Below are 15,223 nucleotides of genomic sequence, written 5' to 3' on the forward strand. Positions count from 1 at the left end.
TAAAGGTAACTTAGTCAAAAGTTGAAAGACTCGATTTGTCGTCTACCTCTGAACATTTTTGATGTCTATGAACCAGATAAACTTCAACAACAATCAACCAAACTAAAAAAAAAAAAAAAACCAAAACAAAACGCCGCTCTGCTGTGTGTATCCGCGGGTTCGAATTCACGCGGCTAGAAGAGGATGTGGCAGCAGAAAAAAATGAAAATTATATAAATAGGAAAAATAATATCTCTCTCATGAAGGGGTTACATGAATACTTGAGTAGCCTCTTCTCCCACCCCGACTTAACCCCTCTCCCCACCCCAGCCTTACTTAGCCCCCTTCCTTTTTCATACTTTATTTATGGACACCTCCCCGGGCGGCAGGGCTAGACTTGAGAGCCCGTCGGGTCAGATATTATGTTGTTCAGCGGTTAACTTTGCGCCTTCTATGACATGCGTATTAAAGCGTCATGATTCGAGTTTACTCTTTGCTGCGTGGAGGAAATTTCCTCAAGTGAACAGATTTCGATATCTGTGGGATTAACGACCGTAAAATGAAGACTGAGAGAGGCCTCAGTATCAATAATCCGAATGAGTCGTGGCTTGAAAGCAAAGGTACATGGTTCACATACGTGTTGTTAATCACGATTGGCCATTTGGTTATCCTCAGTGTTCCCTTCTTTGATACGCCAACGGCATGGACATTGACAAATACCTTCCACAATTTGGTGAGTTGAACGTTTTGATTCTTTTCTCTTTCTGAAGCATCTCGCGCTGAAATTTATTATTTAATGTTATAAGTGAATTTGACGGCAAAAGGTAACATTATAAAACCTTCTGGGTTTTTTTTAAAGAAGTGTAATACGGATTTGATGTGACGAAAGATGATACGGACAATTAGTTGTCACGAAAATACAGCAACAAGGAAACATACGAGTTTAATGTGTACATCGAACTTCAATTAATGGGACCAATCGTATCCCCTATCAATGAGGTCCAGAGAACTCTTAAAAGCAGACATAAAATCATATACTGGGTTTCGACATTTTGAGCTTGTTAAATACCTTTTGAATATTTAGGATTTTAGTTTGAAATAAACACGGTTATATTGCGATTTGGAAAAAATGATCATAAGGAAGTATAAATGTAGCTTTTTTTAATTTTTTGTTTCCATGTGGAAACACTATTTCCGTGTATAGGGCTTGATGCTATCAAAGATAAACTTTATCTTGAATTAATTTGATATGGCTTTACAATTAATACACATCACTCCAGGTTTAAGGTAATTATAGCCTTTGCTCGTCGGGTAATTTTCAGATAGTAAAATTTCTTTGTGTTATAGCAATTTAGTTTTGTGAACTGTAAGTTATGTTCTAAATTTGCTACACAAACATCAGATTTGTTATTTTTCATGCAGTGGTTTCATTTAGCCATTGTTATTAATAAGTAATAATAGCATTGTTGCAATAAGTGATCTTGTTTTTTTTGAGAGGGTTAGCAAGAATATTTTCTTCCACAAGTAAATTCAGCGAAGCCGTCGATAATCAATGTATGGCTTTTTCTAAATTTTTTTTAAATTGATCATGCAGAAATATCTAAGAAGAAAAATTGTGGATGTCTTGTGGGATTAATTGCTTAGTTTGTTAATGAATTTTTAAGCTTGTAGTTATAAAAGTTTTCATGATTTTTAAAATCTGTCATTGGTACCCATTAACTTTTCAGTTATCTTTTATTCAATGATGTGGTAATGCTTTGTAGTGTATAAAAGGAAACCTTGCTATGTGTTACAATAATCCTTGGCTCAAATTCATGTTCATGGAGACAAATTTGTTTTAATCCGGAGTGACCTCTTCTTTAAGCTGTCAACTTCAGGAGTTTCATCTCCTTTTAATTTGGGTTGTTGAATAAATACAGGTTTCATTTACTGTCCATGAATAATAAGTTGTTACTTGAATTAATCATACTATTGTCAAACAATCAACTGAATCTGAATAAAATGGATTGTGGACCAGGCATTTTCAGGTACACAGAATAACAGTTTAAACTCTTAAAAACATTGTAAAAGTAGGCAATGTAATCTAAACCCTTTCACTCCCAGTTACTTTACATTTATTTAATATCCCACTGTACTAAGTACAAGTGATGTGCAGGTCCATACAAATATCCTGTGATATTGAACAGTTGGTTTTTTTGTACTTTAACCCTTTAACTCCCAGAAGTGATTAACATGTAACTTCTCCCTCTGATATCTACACATTTTCTAGCAAACAGTTAATGAGAATACTAAAACTTATCAAGAAGAAGTTTTAAATCTTGATCTTACATCAAATTCTTACAACCAATTTAGAAGGAATTTTATAGCAGCATGCAGAGAGAATTAACAATCGGATCTTGGGAGTTAAAGGGTTAAAATACCTGTTTAACAGGTTGGCTGTGAGTGCTATGCTTCTCTATCTTCTTGGCTCTTCCTGACTTCTTAGATATTCATGTAAAATAAAGCTGTTGGGTAATAAACAACTTAAAATAGCACTATAACTATCATTACTTAAGAGAGTTCATTAAATTTACATTAAAATATTTTAGATTAAATTCTATTCAATATATTCTTGCATAAAAAATGTTTGAACTAGTGGCCTGCTTAGCCTCGTTTGAGTGATTGTTCCAAGTAAGAGCACCCCTGTATTGCAAGCTCTATTTAAGGGCTTCAGTGTTGGGTCTTAAAACGGACAGATTTAGTTGTGAGCCATGTAGATTGTATCTAGGGATAGTATTTGTGTATGGGTGTGGATGGAGCCCAATTAGGGAAATGTTATGTGGAGTGTCAACCAATTGAGATTGGACTAAATAAAAAGACAAGAATGAGAAAGTCTAAAGATCTTTGAGCTCTCTTGGCAATGCAACCTTGCACTCTGCACTATAGTTTAGTGTACACTACATTGAACATTGCTTCAGCACAGCACAAGATATAACACTGTGGAATACTCTGTTCTTGTTTCAGAGTATGTTCATCTTCTTACATTACCTGAAGGGAACACCATTTCAAACAGCTGATCAAGGAAAAGCCCGAAGGCTGACACACTGGGAGCAACTTAACAATGGTGAACAATTCACAGAAACAAGAAAGTTCTTTACTTTGGTGCCAATCTTCTTGTGAGTCTGTTCAAGGTTGATAATTTCACAGAAAGTCTCAAAGTTTTTAAGAAGGACTTTCCATTTAATTCTTGTGGGGGGAGGGGGAAGGGATGGAGAATATGGGAATATTTTCCATACTGTTCTTTACACATTTCCTTTGTTACTGACAAGGAGAGGTTTTTTAACAATCAAGAGCTTCTTGAGTGGGTGGTCACTTCCTTTATTCTGGTAATCTTAATGTTTGATTCAGTAGTGATAACATATATAGAAATTAGATGTTAGTCTCTCCTAGAGGTTAATTAGTCAAGACCTATTAATACACAATAGCATGCAAGGTTGACATGATGAAATTAATGCAATATCTGCAGCAGATATTGCATTTATCATGTCAAGATCAAAGTCTGCCTGTTTTGCAAGCCTCTTGTTTGTGTAGTTTTCTCTCAGAGCTATGTGTCTTCTTTTGCAGATTTGTTCTTTTGGAATTGATTTTGGCTTTTGTCTGATATCATGAATTATCAAACCACATGCCTGTGTAGTGTGCCTTGGCCTTAAGCTTCAGCAAATAACTCAGACCTTGGTGGTGATAATTCACAGTTTTGTTAAATAAAAAGAATTGCTTTTTACTAAAGATCTTGTCTAGAAAGCCGAGTTTTCTTTAAAAAATCTGAGCGATTGACATGATGAGTCTTTATGGTGTTGTTGTCGCACAATAACTCATTCGCGTCTTAAGCTGTTATAGTCATTGGTGATGTTCACCAATGTTCACCAATGTTTAAGTTTCTGTTTGATGTTCACCAATGTTCACCAGTGTTTTGTTTACGAAATATTGTTTACTTTTCTGTATGTTTAACTTCTAATAAGTTGTATTGGATTGAGGACTAACTCGCCGACGTCTCTACTCGATTTTATATGTCAGCGAGTTGGCGTTGGCAAGTTGGACCGTCGGCGAGTTGACCGTAATTCATAATTCACAATATCATACTCAACCTTATCCAATAATTACTTATTATAGCAGTCTGTGAAAAAAGGATGGGGCTACCATGTAAAAAGTTATCATTATAGGTTTATTAATTGCTTTTTTTCTTAAACTTGGTTTCAGATTTATGGTGACAAGCTTCTACACAAAGTATGACGGAATTCATTTTGTCTTCAACTCACTATCCCTTCTTCTTCTCTCTCTGGTTCCCAAGTTTCCTCAGATGTATAAAGTGAGGTTGTTTGGCCTGAACAAGTATTGATAACATGAAGAACATCTTGGTAATGAGGAATTCACTGGATGATAGAAAAACTGCTCACAAGGAAAAGAAACTTAAACCTCTCTTCATGTGCTAATTCGTTTGCCAGGGAAATGATTTTAGAGAATATTCTTTTTAGACAGGAAGAGACAATGTATCTTCTCTAGATGATTACTTATTTAAGTGCTGTATATTCTTGCAGCTAAAATTATTTGAAATGAGATCAAAGTAAATTTAAGATATCAAGTAGCTGAGAAGTGTGCTCCTTCCTTTAATCAATTTCAAGTACACAAAGGTTACAACTATTATAAATCTAATATGTAGCAGATAACTAACAAATTTATGATGGAAACATTGTCGTTGTGGGTACGTCTTGGAAAACCATTGTACAATTGTAAAGAAATGATACTATATTAGGATATGTCAACAAAAAAACAAGAACAAAAATCCTAGAGATGTTGACAGGTGTCCTTCTTTCATTTTGTTGTTAGCATGCTTTTAGCTGTAGCAGAATCCACAAGTGCTTATGTGAAATGAAATGTGGAGCTTAATTTAGATCAAATCACTTAAATGGTAAGCTTAAAGCATGATTCAGTTCATCATATTGTTGTTTTAGGAAAAAAACTGAAAGGTACATATACACATATGCTTGCAAGGTTCTAGCTCAAAAAGCAATGTTCATTTTAGTGTCAAATGTATTCCAGGATTGCACTGTATTGCTTTTCTCTGCTCAGTGATTGGTCCAAAAAATTGTGCCATCCTTTCCACCAATCTGGTACAAAACTCAAGCCATTAGCTACCTGGTCATACCAATGTGCTTTCTGCTTTTAGGCTGTCTTGTCAGCTTCACATTTTGAGTTCTTTATTCAAATTAGCTGCTGTGATAACTTTAATTGTTGGTTTCTTGCTGGTTTTGCAAGACTCAATTGAAGAGCAATTGATTCTTACCTATAGTAACTAATTATGAACATTAACAGTGCTGCAAGAATATCTGATTTGTCCACTGGTTAAATTTGAAATATAGCAGAACAGCTCCTTGAAGTTTTAGTGGATGCTGGCCATTAACTAACTGCAGCTGGTCTGTAAAAAAGGCTGTTGAGAATGAAAATGCATTTCTGCTAGTTGGATCAAATCATGTAGAGATTACTGTGAACTAACAGTAACCAAAAGGAAAAATGATTTTTATTGTAACAAGTTATGGTTGTCAGGATGCTGTAAGAAGTAACATAACCTATACATGACTGTGAGAATGCTTGTGCGTGATTCTGTGAAGCATATGATTGTAGTATGAACATTTATTTTGTTGTGATTTAACCTTGATCAAAAACTGCTATTGCGGAGAGTGATAAGCTAATTTCAGATAAGTTTTCAATTTAATCATATCACACCTTGGACCACAGAGTTAGTTGTCCTATTTAATAAACAATGGTTTACTTAGGTGAAATTATCATAAGTTTTTGGAAAATACAAAACCTGGACTTCTGTTAGCCAAGAATTACAATTTTTGGTTGATTTAAAGTGTTATTAGATTACAATAAAGACAAGGGAAATACATTTCCTTACTTTTCCAGTTACTGTAGACAAGACAGCATATAAACAAAATCAAGGGATGTGATTGTAATGGATTAATTATTTGACAAATAACCTGTAACTGCTAATTGCATGATTTTTTAATAAAGAAATGTTATTATATTTATTATACACCCTGTATCAACATAATTGTAATAAAATTTGTGGTCAACATGATACGTTGTCTAGTTTGTGACTTGCTCAGTGTTTTGGACTAGCATTTTTTCCTTTTCTAGAACAACTTTAGTTGGTGACTGCTCATTAGACACAAGGAAAAAACTACTAGAAACAAAAGCCTGAAATGGGTCACTTAGCACCAAGCACAGCATTCTCCCAATTGAAATCAAAGAACAGTATTAACCATTGAACTCCCATGAGTGACCAAGACAGAATTTCTCCTTACAATATCAATACTATACCAACCAGAGAAGAGATGAAATTAAAGAAAAATATCAATTTAGGGATAATTAGTTGATCTAATAATAAATTCTCTAAACTAACATAAGTGTTGTATTGTTGACATTAAGGAGAATTTAATGTGGGAGTTAATGGGTTAAACCCACCCAGTCAGTAGACTGTGAGCAGTCCTTCCTTTTTCAACAAAGTCCACCATGCCTTCTACTCCCAGAATTCTGTGCAGCATGAAGATCAACTTTTCAGTTGTTCTAACCTTTTTTGACTTTTATAACAAAAGTCTATTTTAGTTATTTGGTAGGAAACTTGCAAGGTGGTATGAGCAGTTATGATCTTATCCTGTTTTCAAGGCAAAAATAACTGGGTTATTGATTATATAAGTGACTTTGGATAATGAGACTATATACTTTTCAATGGGACTATTGGGGATTGAAAATCACCATTGGCAAATATCATTCAATGCTTAATACTATTCACATGTGGGTGTACTAGTCTTGACATTCATTATCTGTAAACAACATACAATAACTTGTATAGATCTGTTAGATGAGAGAAAAAACCCAAAGCAAAACAAAAATGTGGACAGATATATTCACATATTTTTAGAGACAAAATTTCCTATCAATCTCAGTCTTGTGGAATATTGCCTGATTAAGAATCAGGTAATTACTGAGGAATTGAAGATCAATCCTGGGAGGAATTTAAAATTCTTCCTAACAAGATCACTTTTTCTTAGACATTGGCACTCCAGTAAATCCAAACTCTGTTACCAGTAAGTACCCCTCTACCTTAATAATTCCCCAACACCATTCAGCTCATGATAGCTCACTTTTCAGCAATTTTATTTCAGATAACTTGGTACTCTATGTAACCATTGTCTCTATTATTTTAAGTTTAAATAAATTAAGGCTTGACACAGCATCACTTCATCACACTATTAGGTAATACTTTCACAATTTCATGTCGATGCTGTTGATTGTTAACCCTACAATTACTATGAAATATCCCACTTGATATATGCACATGCTCATCTCATAACAGTTTTCATTGGCTAGAGAGCTATTTACAAGAAAATAATAAAAAATGTCACAGGAAACATGTTTGTACCTTAGGAGACACTAACACAATATTTAAAGAACAGGAACTTGTTCCAGCCTTTTGACTGGCCTTTGACTGATGGGTTTTGTACAATTTCCTGGATTAATTTGAATACAGATATTTACACAGCCAAGGCAAAGTCAACTCTGTAGCCACTTATTTGATGAAGAGAATGAAACTCATTGACTTGGGACAACTTCCCAGAGCCCTTGTAAGGTGAAGCCATCCTTTAATTTCTCCACAGCTAGGCCCAGCTGCTCTGAATACACTGGTTCACGATCACTTGACTACAAAGAACAAAGATAGAAAAATTACCAGTCACGTTACTCCTCATGACTTATCTCACTACTGCACCAGCCTCAAAGGTTGAATCTTCATCAGTGACAGAGCTATTTTAAACTACAAGAAATTCCGCCAATGAATTTGGTATAACATAGGCCTTTAAAAACACAATTGAACAGTATTTCAAAATCAAACTTGTATGTAGGAAACTGCTTATTGGGTAGTTTGCATTTTGGAAATAATTATAATGGAGAATTTCTATGTAGGAGCTATTCAATTTATACCTTTGGTGTTATGATGGCAAATGCATTAACATAGGGCATGGACACCTACCTTATCACCATCAGCAAAGTATGCCTGAAATAGAAAAAAAATTACACAGTCACATACCATTAAGACTGAATAATTCTTAAAGAAGAACAAATGATGTGACAAAGAGTATTATATCAGATTAATTTGGAATTGTGCATGAGACAGCATGAAACAAATTGATCTTGGAGATAAGCTGACATTACAGTCATTGTGGCAAAGAAATCAACAAATTTAGGATTTGAAACAATGAAGGGATTGATCCTGTGCCTTTTAGATACTGGTTGGCCACTCCACCAGTGGACACAGTGGCATCTAATAACTGGCTATAACAGGGAAGCCACCCCAGGCTATAATATAAAGAGTAAAAACTCTTTCCCATCTAACGAAAGTGGCTTCTTCAAAGAGGTAGTTGTAAGTGATCTCTTCCAGCCATACACTGTAGATAAACATGGCATTAAATTAGCAGCTAGGCAAAATGTTCTTGAGTTGATCAGTTACCTCAAATAGGTTTGGTCATTCTGGAAGGTCAAACCATTTTGGAAAAAGGTTTAGAAAATATGGAGAGAAAGTTACTGACTACTTACTGCAAAGGCATCAGTGCCTTCCCCCTCATTAACAATCTCTATATCATCCTGGACTGGGTCAACTGTAACCTCATCTACTGTTTGGGGCTGAAATACAAAAACACAATAATAATCACTCAACAGCAAAATGTGGGAACAAAAGGTAAGAGTTAGTGCTGACTGGAATGCAGATTTTCAGCTAAATTTAAGTCAATCCTCCTCTGAGAAGTCCAAATTCTGCATCAAGTAAGGCTCAAAGGACACAAACAAAATAAACAGAACAAGAATTTCCAATCATTTTCTTCCTACACGTCCACCAAAACTCATGATAGAGCTTGGTTTCCTTGTCTCAACAGTGGCCGTAATTTTTAGATATCCAACCTTACAAGTTATAGATTAGAAAACTTAAAATCATGAGGAAAACCTTTTCCTCTGTTTCAAATTCCACTCCAAATATTGGACTGGCACTGTAAACCTGAAAGAAAGATAGAATGGAAAAAAGGTACGATATATCAGAAATGTTGGAAATTAACAACAACGGCAACAAAAACAGTCAATTAGATGCTCTTTCATACAATTATATTACAATAATTATTACAAAATAGTTAATGTTCTTTAAGGGTTGTGATGTGTGGTCAATATTCACAGTTTTACTGCTCAGTTTCAACAATAGTGTAAAAGCAAGACAGAGATGACAAGTCTGTGACCAATTACCTTTTGTAAACTTTGAATTTCTTTAGCTGCTTCTTGTAATTTCTCTCCTGGGTCAATACGGAACCCAAGTACATATCCACCACTCTAAACAGCCAAACACACAAAAATCAAAGACTGTCAGCCATCAAGATGATTATTCACAACTATTTTAAAGGATTTAAGACAAGCCTTGCTGATGGGTTGAAGGATGGCATGCTCATGAACTCTGGGGTCTGGGCTCTAGCCCTGGCCAGGTCATTGTGTATCTCTCACCATGCCTCTCTCCACCCAAGAGTCAGAAATACATGTTAAAGGGTCTCCTAAACTTTTTACATAAGGTGTGATTGGGTGATTTTTTTTGCTATGAATTATGACTTAATGTTTTGTTTACTTGTGAATTGGGTTGATGATCTTTTCATGTCCCCATGAACAAATTTTTTTAATCTAACTATGAACTGTGAATAAAGAGGTGTTCCTTGGTCTAATAGTACCTCACTCTATCTTTGGGATTTGCCCTTTAAAAAATTGTGTGGGATTTCTTTCAATTATTTAAATTTCAAACCAAGTATTTAATAGGCGGTTAACCACAAACTACCTCATCTGCAGAAAAATGATTATGAGAGATTAAAGCTAAATATTTCAAGTTACTAAGGAATATTAGCAAAGTTGCCATAGATTAACCATTTTTGCCTGTTGTTTGTAGTAGTACCTGCTGTGAAGTTTCCAAAACTAATGCAAGTCCAAACTTGGAATCCCTTATTTTGACTGATCTCTGTTGAAAACAGCACCAACACTGTGTTTTATACCTCAATTATTATACCAACATGTCATATAGAGTTGAACTCCCCTTGATACAAACCAATCTCCTTATCTCTTATGCAGTCTATTGAAACCTCCAAAATAAAAGAAAATCTGGATCTTTTTCCAATTTGTAAGAGTGGAAATCAAGTCTATTTTACTTTTTTTCTGCAATGAGTTTTCTGTTAATCCTTTACAACCTAACTACAGTTCCATATTCTCCATTCTTTTCTCTGTACATTTCCTTTGGTGCTGGTAAGGAGAATTTGTTTAGCTATCAAAGCTTCTTTGGTTGGTGATCTTTCCCTTTATTCTCATGATCTTAATGAATGATTCAGCAGTATTACTGTAGGGAGAAATTAGTAGCTGGTCACTCTTAGGGTTTAAAGGGCTAAAGGCTGGTTGTTGTTTGCGAACTTGTCCATGACAAGAGCAGTCAGAAACAAAAATTCTAGGAAGTTAAAAGTGATTCCATTGTTAAATTTAAGTAAGCACTAACTCAATATTTTTCATCATTTTAAATTTATAAGCTAATTAATTAAATTAAAGGTGAAATACCTGAATATTTAGACATACTAGTCAAGAAGAATTTAACACTTGAACTTACCATTTGTAAGTAGGGAATACTGACATTGAATGTGTCATTCATGTTTGCATGCCACACCAAGCGAACATTGGTAATATAAAAAGTTCCGAGGTTTCCCTGAAACAGCCAAAACAGAAAATTAACCTCTCAACAGTCCTCACTCTGAATCTCTAAACACCTAAACACTAGTAATGCTAATGAGGTTTTTAACTAATAAAAATTAATAAAAATTCAATAACAAGATACCATCGAGATAAATGACATTTTGATCATTTCTGATTAATTCAGGGCAAGGAAAATTAGTTTTCAAAATCTGCAATTTGCCATAAGTTTGCCCTTGTTTTGGATGGCTGAGTTTTAAATTGATCATCATCTGGCATAGCCTCCACTATTTACAATATAAGAGCTTGAGCGTGAAGAATCAATTCAGATTCATTGCTTTTCATGTACATTGTGAGAATCTGGATTGACACATCTAGAGGATAAGAAACAAAGAAAGGGGGTTAGTTTCTAAAGAACCTGTGATACCACAATCGTGGGAAAGTAAAACTGGGTAATTTAGCATTGTCAAATTAAACAGAGTTGATAACGTACACTGGCCACTATAAAGAGTTCCAAAGCTGACATTTTGAACATTAGCCCTTTATCAGAGTGAATGATGAGGGGCTATTATGCTTGAAATGTCAGCTTTGAAACTCTCTACAGTGGCAAATTTATGTTATCACCTCAGTTAATAATAGAAAACAACTAAAATAAACAACTAGCTTTCTCCTTATCTAATGGCACCCTTTGGGAAGGTGAACATAAGAAGAGTTTTTGAAAAAAGAAAATCAACAAATTCAGTACCTGATCACTGGAGAGATTCCAGACACCATTTATCTAGTATAAAAACACATTTAAATGAATAATGATTAAAGGTGGATGAATAAAAGGGGTAAGATTCTTAAAAAACTGTCACAGTACTGCCGTATCAGTGGGAGAATAAAACAAGGTAATCTGGTATTGTTAACTGGATTGATCATGTAAATTGGCAAAGCTGACATTCCGAGTGTTAGCCCTTTATCAGTACTCCAAGAGAGGGCTAATGCTTGAAACCTCAGCTTTGAAACTCATAACAGGGGCCAATTTATGTTCACTTATCAACTCAGTTGATAATACCAAATTAAATTGATTAAAGGTGGTTATGAGTTATTGTCTTTTGCTCCATATCAAGACACTTAACATGCATGTTGCAACTAATACCCAACAATGTTGACTTTCTTAACACATCCATTCAGAACACAACTGAAAAAGACAACCTGAGTAGTTCCACAGAGCAGAAAGGTTTTCTTCATTTGTAATTTTGGTTTAAAAATTACAGCAATTTTCCAATCATTTTAAACATGCATATGATTACCAAGAAACTTTATACAAGGAGGCTTGATAAATTACAGCGATTTTCCAATCATTTTAAACATGCACATAATTACCAAGAAACTTTATAAAAGGAGGCTGGATAACATGTGCATATCTTCTGGGATGCAATAAGCTGCACAAAATCTCTCAAATGCTATAATATAGTAATTTTAATTAAACATTCCCATATTACCTTATCGTAAACTTGCTCCAATGGTAAGAGCCGCAGTTGTTTATTAAGGATCAGTGCCCCACGAAGCTTTAAGTCACGATACAACTTAGAAGATTCATATGCTCTGATAAGAGAAGGCATTTTTCAGAAATGAATCCCTAAAGAATGATAAAAAAGGAGGCCAATGTAATTGATAACTCAAAGTTCCTCTCCACATACCTGAAAACTGAAATCACTGTTGTAAAAAGTCTGGGACTACCAGAAACCTGTAAATGTAAAATATATATAAGTCAATTAATTAACAGGACCAGGTTGTTCAAAAAGGGGTTAACGTCAATTTAGGTTTAAAAGTTAATCTAGGCTTTAATTTCTGGCGTAGAAGAGCATGTTTGAGAGCTAAGGTTTTGTTGGGTTTCATCTCAGTATGCCTTGAAACTACTAGGGAAAATGTGAACAAAAAATCCCTTTGCAGAGCTATAAAAACTAAATTAAAAATTCACACTAACCCCAGGTTAGTTAAACCTTGTTTTGGAAAACCCGGCCCAGATTTAAACTCCATTTTGCCAAGTTAACCATTCTTTTTTCAATGAAAATGTATATCAGCTATGTCTAGTTTCTTTCTCAAAAATTGTCATGGATTTGATTAATTGATAACAGGACTTCTTGTTGTCCTTTTTTATCTCTAATCATACCCATGATTAACAAATCAGACTCTTGCTTTTTGGTCATCTGATTTTGTTCATCACTTGTACTATTACAGACTGAATTGGACTCCATTCAGTCCTATTACCAATGAATATAAATTACAGTACATCAGCAGCCTTGACCTGCTTCACCCTGTGGATATTAAAACATATCTTTCCCAACAAGTGCTTGAAACTACTAAACAAAACAAAGTGCAGATAATGTGAAAAAAGTCTTACCAGATTTGTGAAGATAAACTCGAACCTTGTGTTGTTACACCTTGTTAAGATATATAGAGCTTCTGTCTGTCCCCGAAGTTTCTAAATTTGTAAATTGGATAAGACAAAAAAAAAGGGTGAGGGAAGAATGTGACATTCATTTTTTCAAAGAAAAATCATTTTCTTTTTGATTGATGACTTCTGCTTTGTACCCTAAAATGCAATGTCAGTGGGAATAAAATTTGATAAATCAACTGAAAAAAGAAAACCAAAACTGAATTGTTTGTGAAACAAAATTAGTAAGGTTATAGTGACTGCATAATTTTGAAATATGTTTAACTTAGCTTTTAATAACAAGTTAATAATGGTCACATTAAAAAAAATTATCATACATACTGAATTTGCCGATCTGGTAGACACATTAACGACACAACTGAACCCAACAGCTGCAATAATAAAATCAAAAACTATAAACTATTTTTAGTTAGAAGACTGACACAAGATTTTTTCAGTGTAGTCTAGCAAATTAGACAAAGGTGTACATCGAATATGTCTTTTTACTATTGCAAGATGCAATGCAAGTTGGGGATTTCTACAAAAACAAACTTTTATTTTTCCATCTTTCATTCAAAATAGCAAAATATCAATCACTTTCATTGCAAACAGTCCTTTTTAAAGAAAAACTAACATTGAGGACCAGACTACAAGACCATAATTATTTCTGGGTTCAAAGCATTTTCTATTGAGAATTCTATGAAAGAGTGGAAATCAACCCAAGGACTGCAGTTTTAATTTTGCAAGTTCTGTTTTTGCTTTTGGATCATTTGTGCAAACTTTAGACTGAAATGGAAGGGTCAAGAAACAAATTTAGTGTGAGTAGAGAGGGTCAGGGAAGTGATCTTTCTATTCCAGATTTTCAGAGGATAACATCTCTGAAGTAGAACAATAAATATTCTTAATTCGTTTGGTAAGCTCCTCCAGGAAGCTGAAATTAGAGTGGCTGAATAAAATCTACAAAAATCAATGTTACTCACACAAGTTTACCCTGGGCATACTCTGTGAATGCCATATTAGTCTAAGGTTAGTGACGAGAAGTCTTCCTGGAGAAAAAAAGGGATAAGAAACCAGAAAAGGGCATTAGTACCCACATGCAATTTTCTCCTGGCCATTTGATTCGAAACATCAATTCTAAGATCATTTGTACAACAACAAGGAAGGAAAAATCCTGGAAACAAAATCTCCCACAATTCCCTATCTTCAATCTGAAGGGCATTTGAGGGGATGGGAGTGGGGCGGCTACAACGAAGGAAACGTCTCTTTGACGAGATTGGAAATGTACATCTCAAATGTTTGCCATTGTATGCTAAAGTTAAGGGCTCACAGGCAAAGCCTTAACCAGTCACAGCACCATGGGAGCACCATGTGAGCAGTTTATAAGACGATCGATCAGGCAAATGATTCACAGATTCCGATCAACGTAAATACACTAATTAATTGTACAGTACTTTTTAAGTAATTGCGTGACAATTAAATTTAACAGGTAGTACCGTACCTCTATCACCATTATTTCCCTTGGTATCTTCAACTGAATCAAGCTTGTCAATTAACTCCTTAAATGATAAAATCAATGACAAGTTAACACGGAAGACATGCATTTTATTCACCCTCCATAACATAGCCTCTCAATTTCGGAACCAGTTTCTTTATTATAGGCTTACATAGCGAGGTGTTGGTGATTATTAATCAAGCAATACTGTGTAAATCAATTTAATCAAGGAAATAAAGCTCTACAATTACCTCTCCTGGTCTAAGCTGCATTTGTCTGTAACAAGAAAGGAAATAAAGTGATTAGTGGGCTTTCCAATGCTTGCATGCTCCCTACTAAATCGATCTGACTTGCACAAGACAGAGTTCAAGTATCTGTGGTTCTAAAACCAGACTTACTGTAAGGTGATGTCAAAACGTACATCTCGATCTTCCCATAAGTTGCAGTAGGCCATTTCTTATTCTAGATTTTTCGCAATCACAATTTTTCCCTGACAACCAACATGGCGTCCTATGAACTTAAACACGATGGCTATGTAAAAT

General features: G+C 34.7%; 2 protein-coding genes across 2 annotated transcripts; one reads left to right on the top strand and one right to left on the bottom strand.

Moving 5' to 3' along the window:
- The first annotated feature begins 438 nt into the window (after positions 1-438).
- Positions 439-6,097, top strand: LOC113665417 (ORM1-like protein 1). The gene is made up of 3 exons (XM_027181086.2): positions 439-712; positions 2,983-3,134; positions 4,216-6,097. Exons 1-3 carry the CDS (start codon positions 539-541, stop codon positions 4,352-4,354), a joined length of 465 nt encoding a protein of 154 aa, XP_027036887.1. The 5' UTR covers positions 439-538; the 3' UTR covers positions 4,355-6,097.
- A 1,062-nt stretch (positions 6,098-7,159) lies between these two features.
- Positions 7,160-15,206, bottom strand: LOC113665415 (BBSome complex member BBS5). The gene is made up of 16 exons (XM_027181085.2): positions 15,080-15,206; positions 14,933-14,957; positions 14,688-14,745; positions 14,170-14,235; positions 13,532-13,581; positions 13,157-13,237; positions 12,453-12,499; positions 12,255-12,357; positions 11,513-11,545; positions 10,688-10,783; positions 9,992-10,054; positions 9,304-9,387; positions 9,014-9,064; positions 8,611-8,697; positions 8,048-8,071; positions 7,160-7,719 (listed from the first exon to the last, which is right to left on the bottom strand). The coding sequence occupies exons 1-16, from the start codon at positions 15,133-15,135 to the stop codon at positions 7,612-7,614; spliced, it is 1,032 nt and encodes a 343-aa protein (XP_027036886.2). The 5' UTR covers positions 15,136-15,206; the 3' UTR covers positions 7,160-7,611.
- Between the last annotated feature and the right edge of the window lie 17 nt (positions 15,207-15,223).

This window comes from Pocillopora damicornis, chromosome 9, assembly GCF_964200805.1.
Source record: "Pocillopora damicornis chromosome 9, jaPocDami1.2, whole genome shotgun sequence".
NCBI lineage: Eukaryota > Metazoa > Cnidaria > Anthozoa > Scleractinia > Pocilloporidae > Pocillopora > Pocillopora damicornis.

Excerpts from the sequence above, each read along its gene's own strand:
- LOC113665417 (XM_027181086.2), top strand. The coding sequence starts at position 539 with ATGAAGACTGAGAGAGGCCTCAGTATCAATAATCCGAATGAGTCGTGG. Across the intron at positions 713-2,982 it reads CAAATACCTTCCACAATTTG|AGTATGTTCATCTTCTTACA; the intron begins GTGAGTTGAACG and ends TTCTTGTTTCAG. Across the intron at positions 3,135-4,215 it reads ACTTTGGTGCCAATCTTCTT|ATTTATGGTGACAAGCTTCT; the intron begins GTGAGTCTGTTC and ends ACTTGGTTTCAG.
- LOC113665415 (XM_027181085.2), bottom strand. The coding sequence starts at position 15,135 with ATGGCCTACTGCAACTTATGGGAAGATCGAGATGTACGTTTTGACATC. Across the intron at positions 11,546-12,254 it reads TGGAGCAAGTTTACGATAAG|ATAAATGGTGTCTGGAATCT; the intron begins GTAATATGGGAA and ends TTTTTATACTAG. Across the intron at positions 8,698-9,013 it reads AATTTGAAACAGAGGAAAAG|CCCCAAACAGTAGATGAGGT; the intron begins GTTTTCCTCATG and ends TTTGTATTTCAG.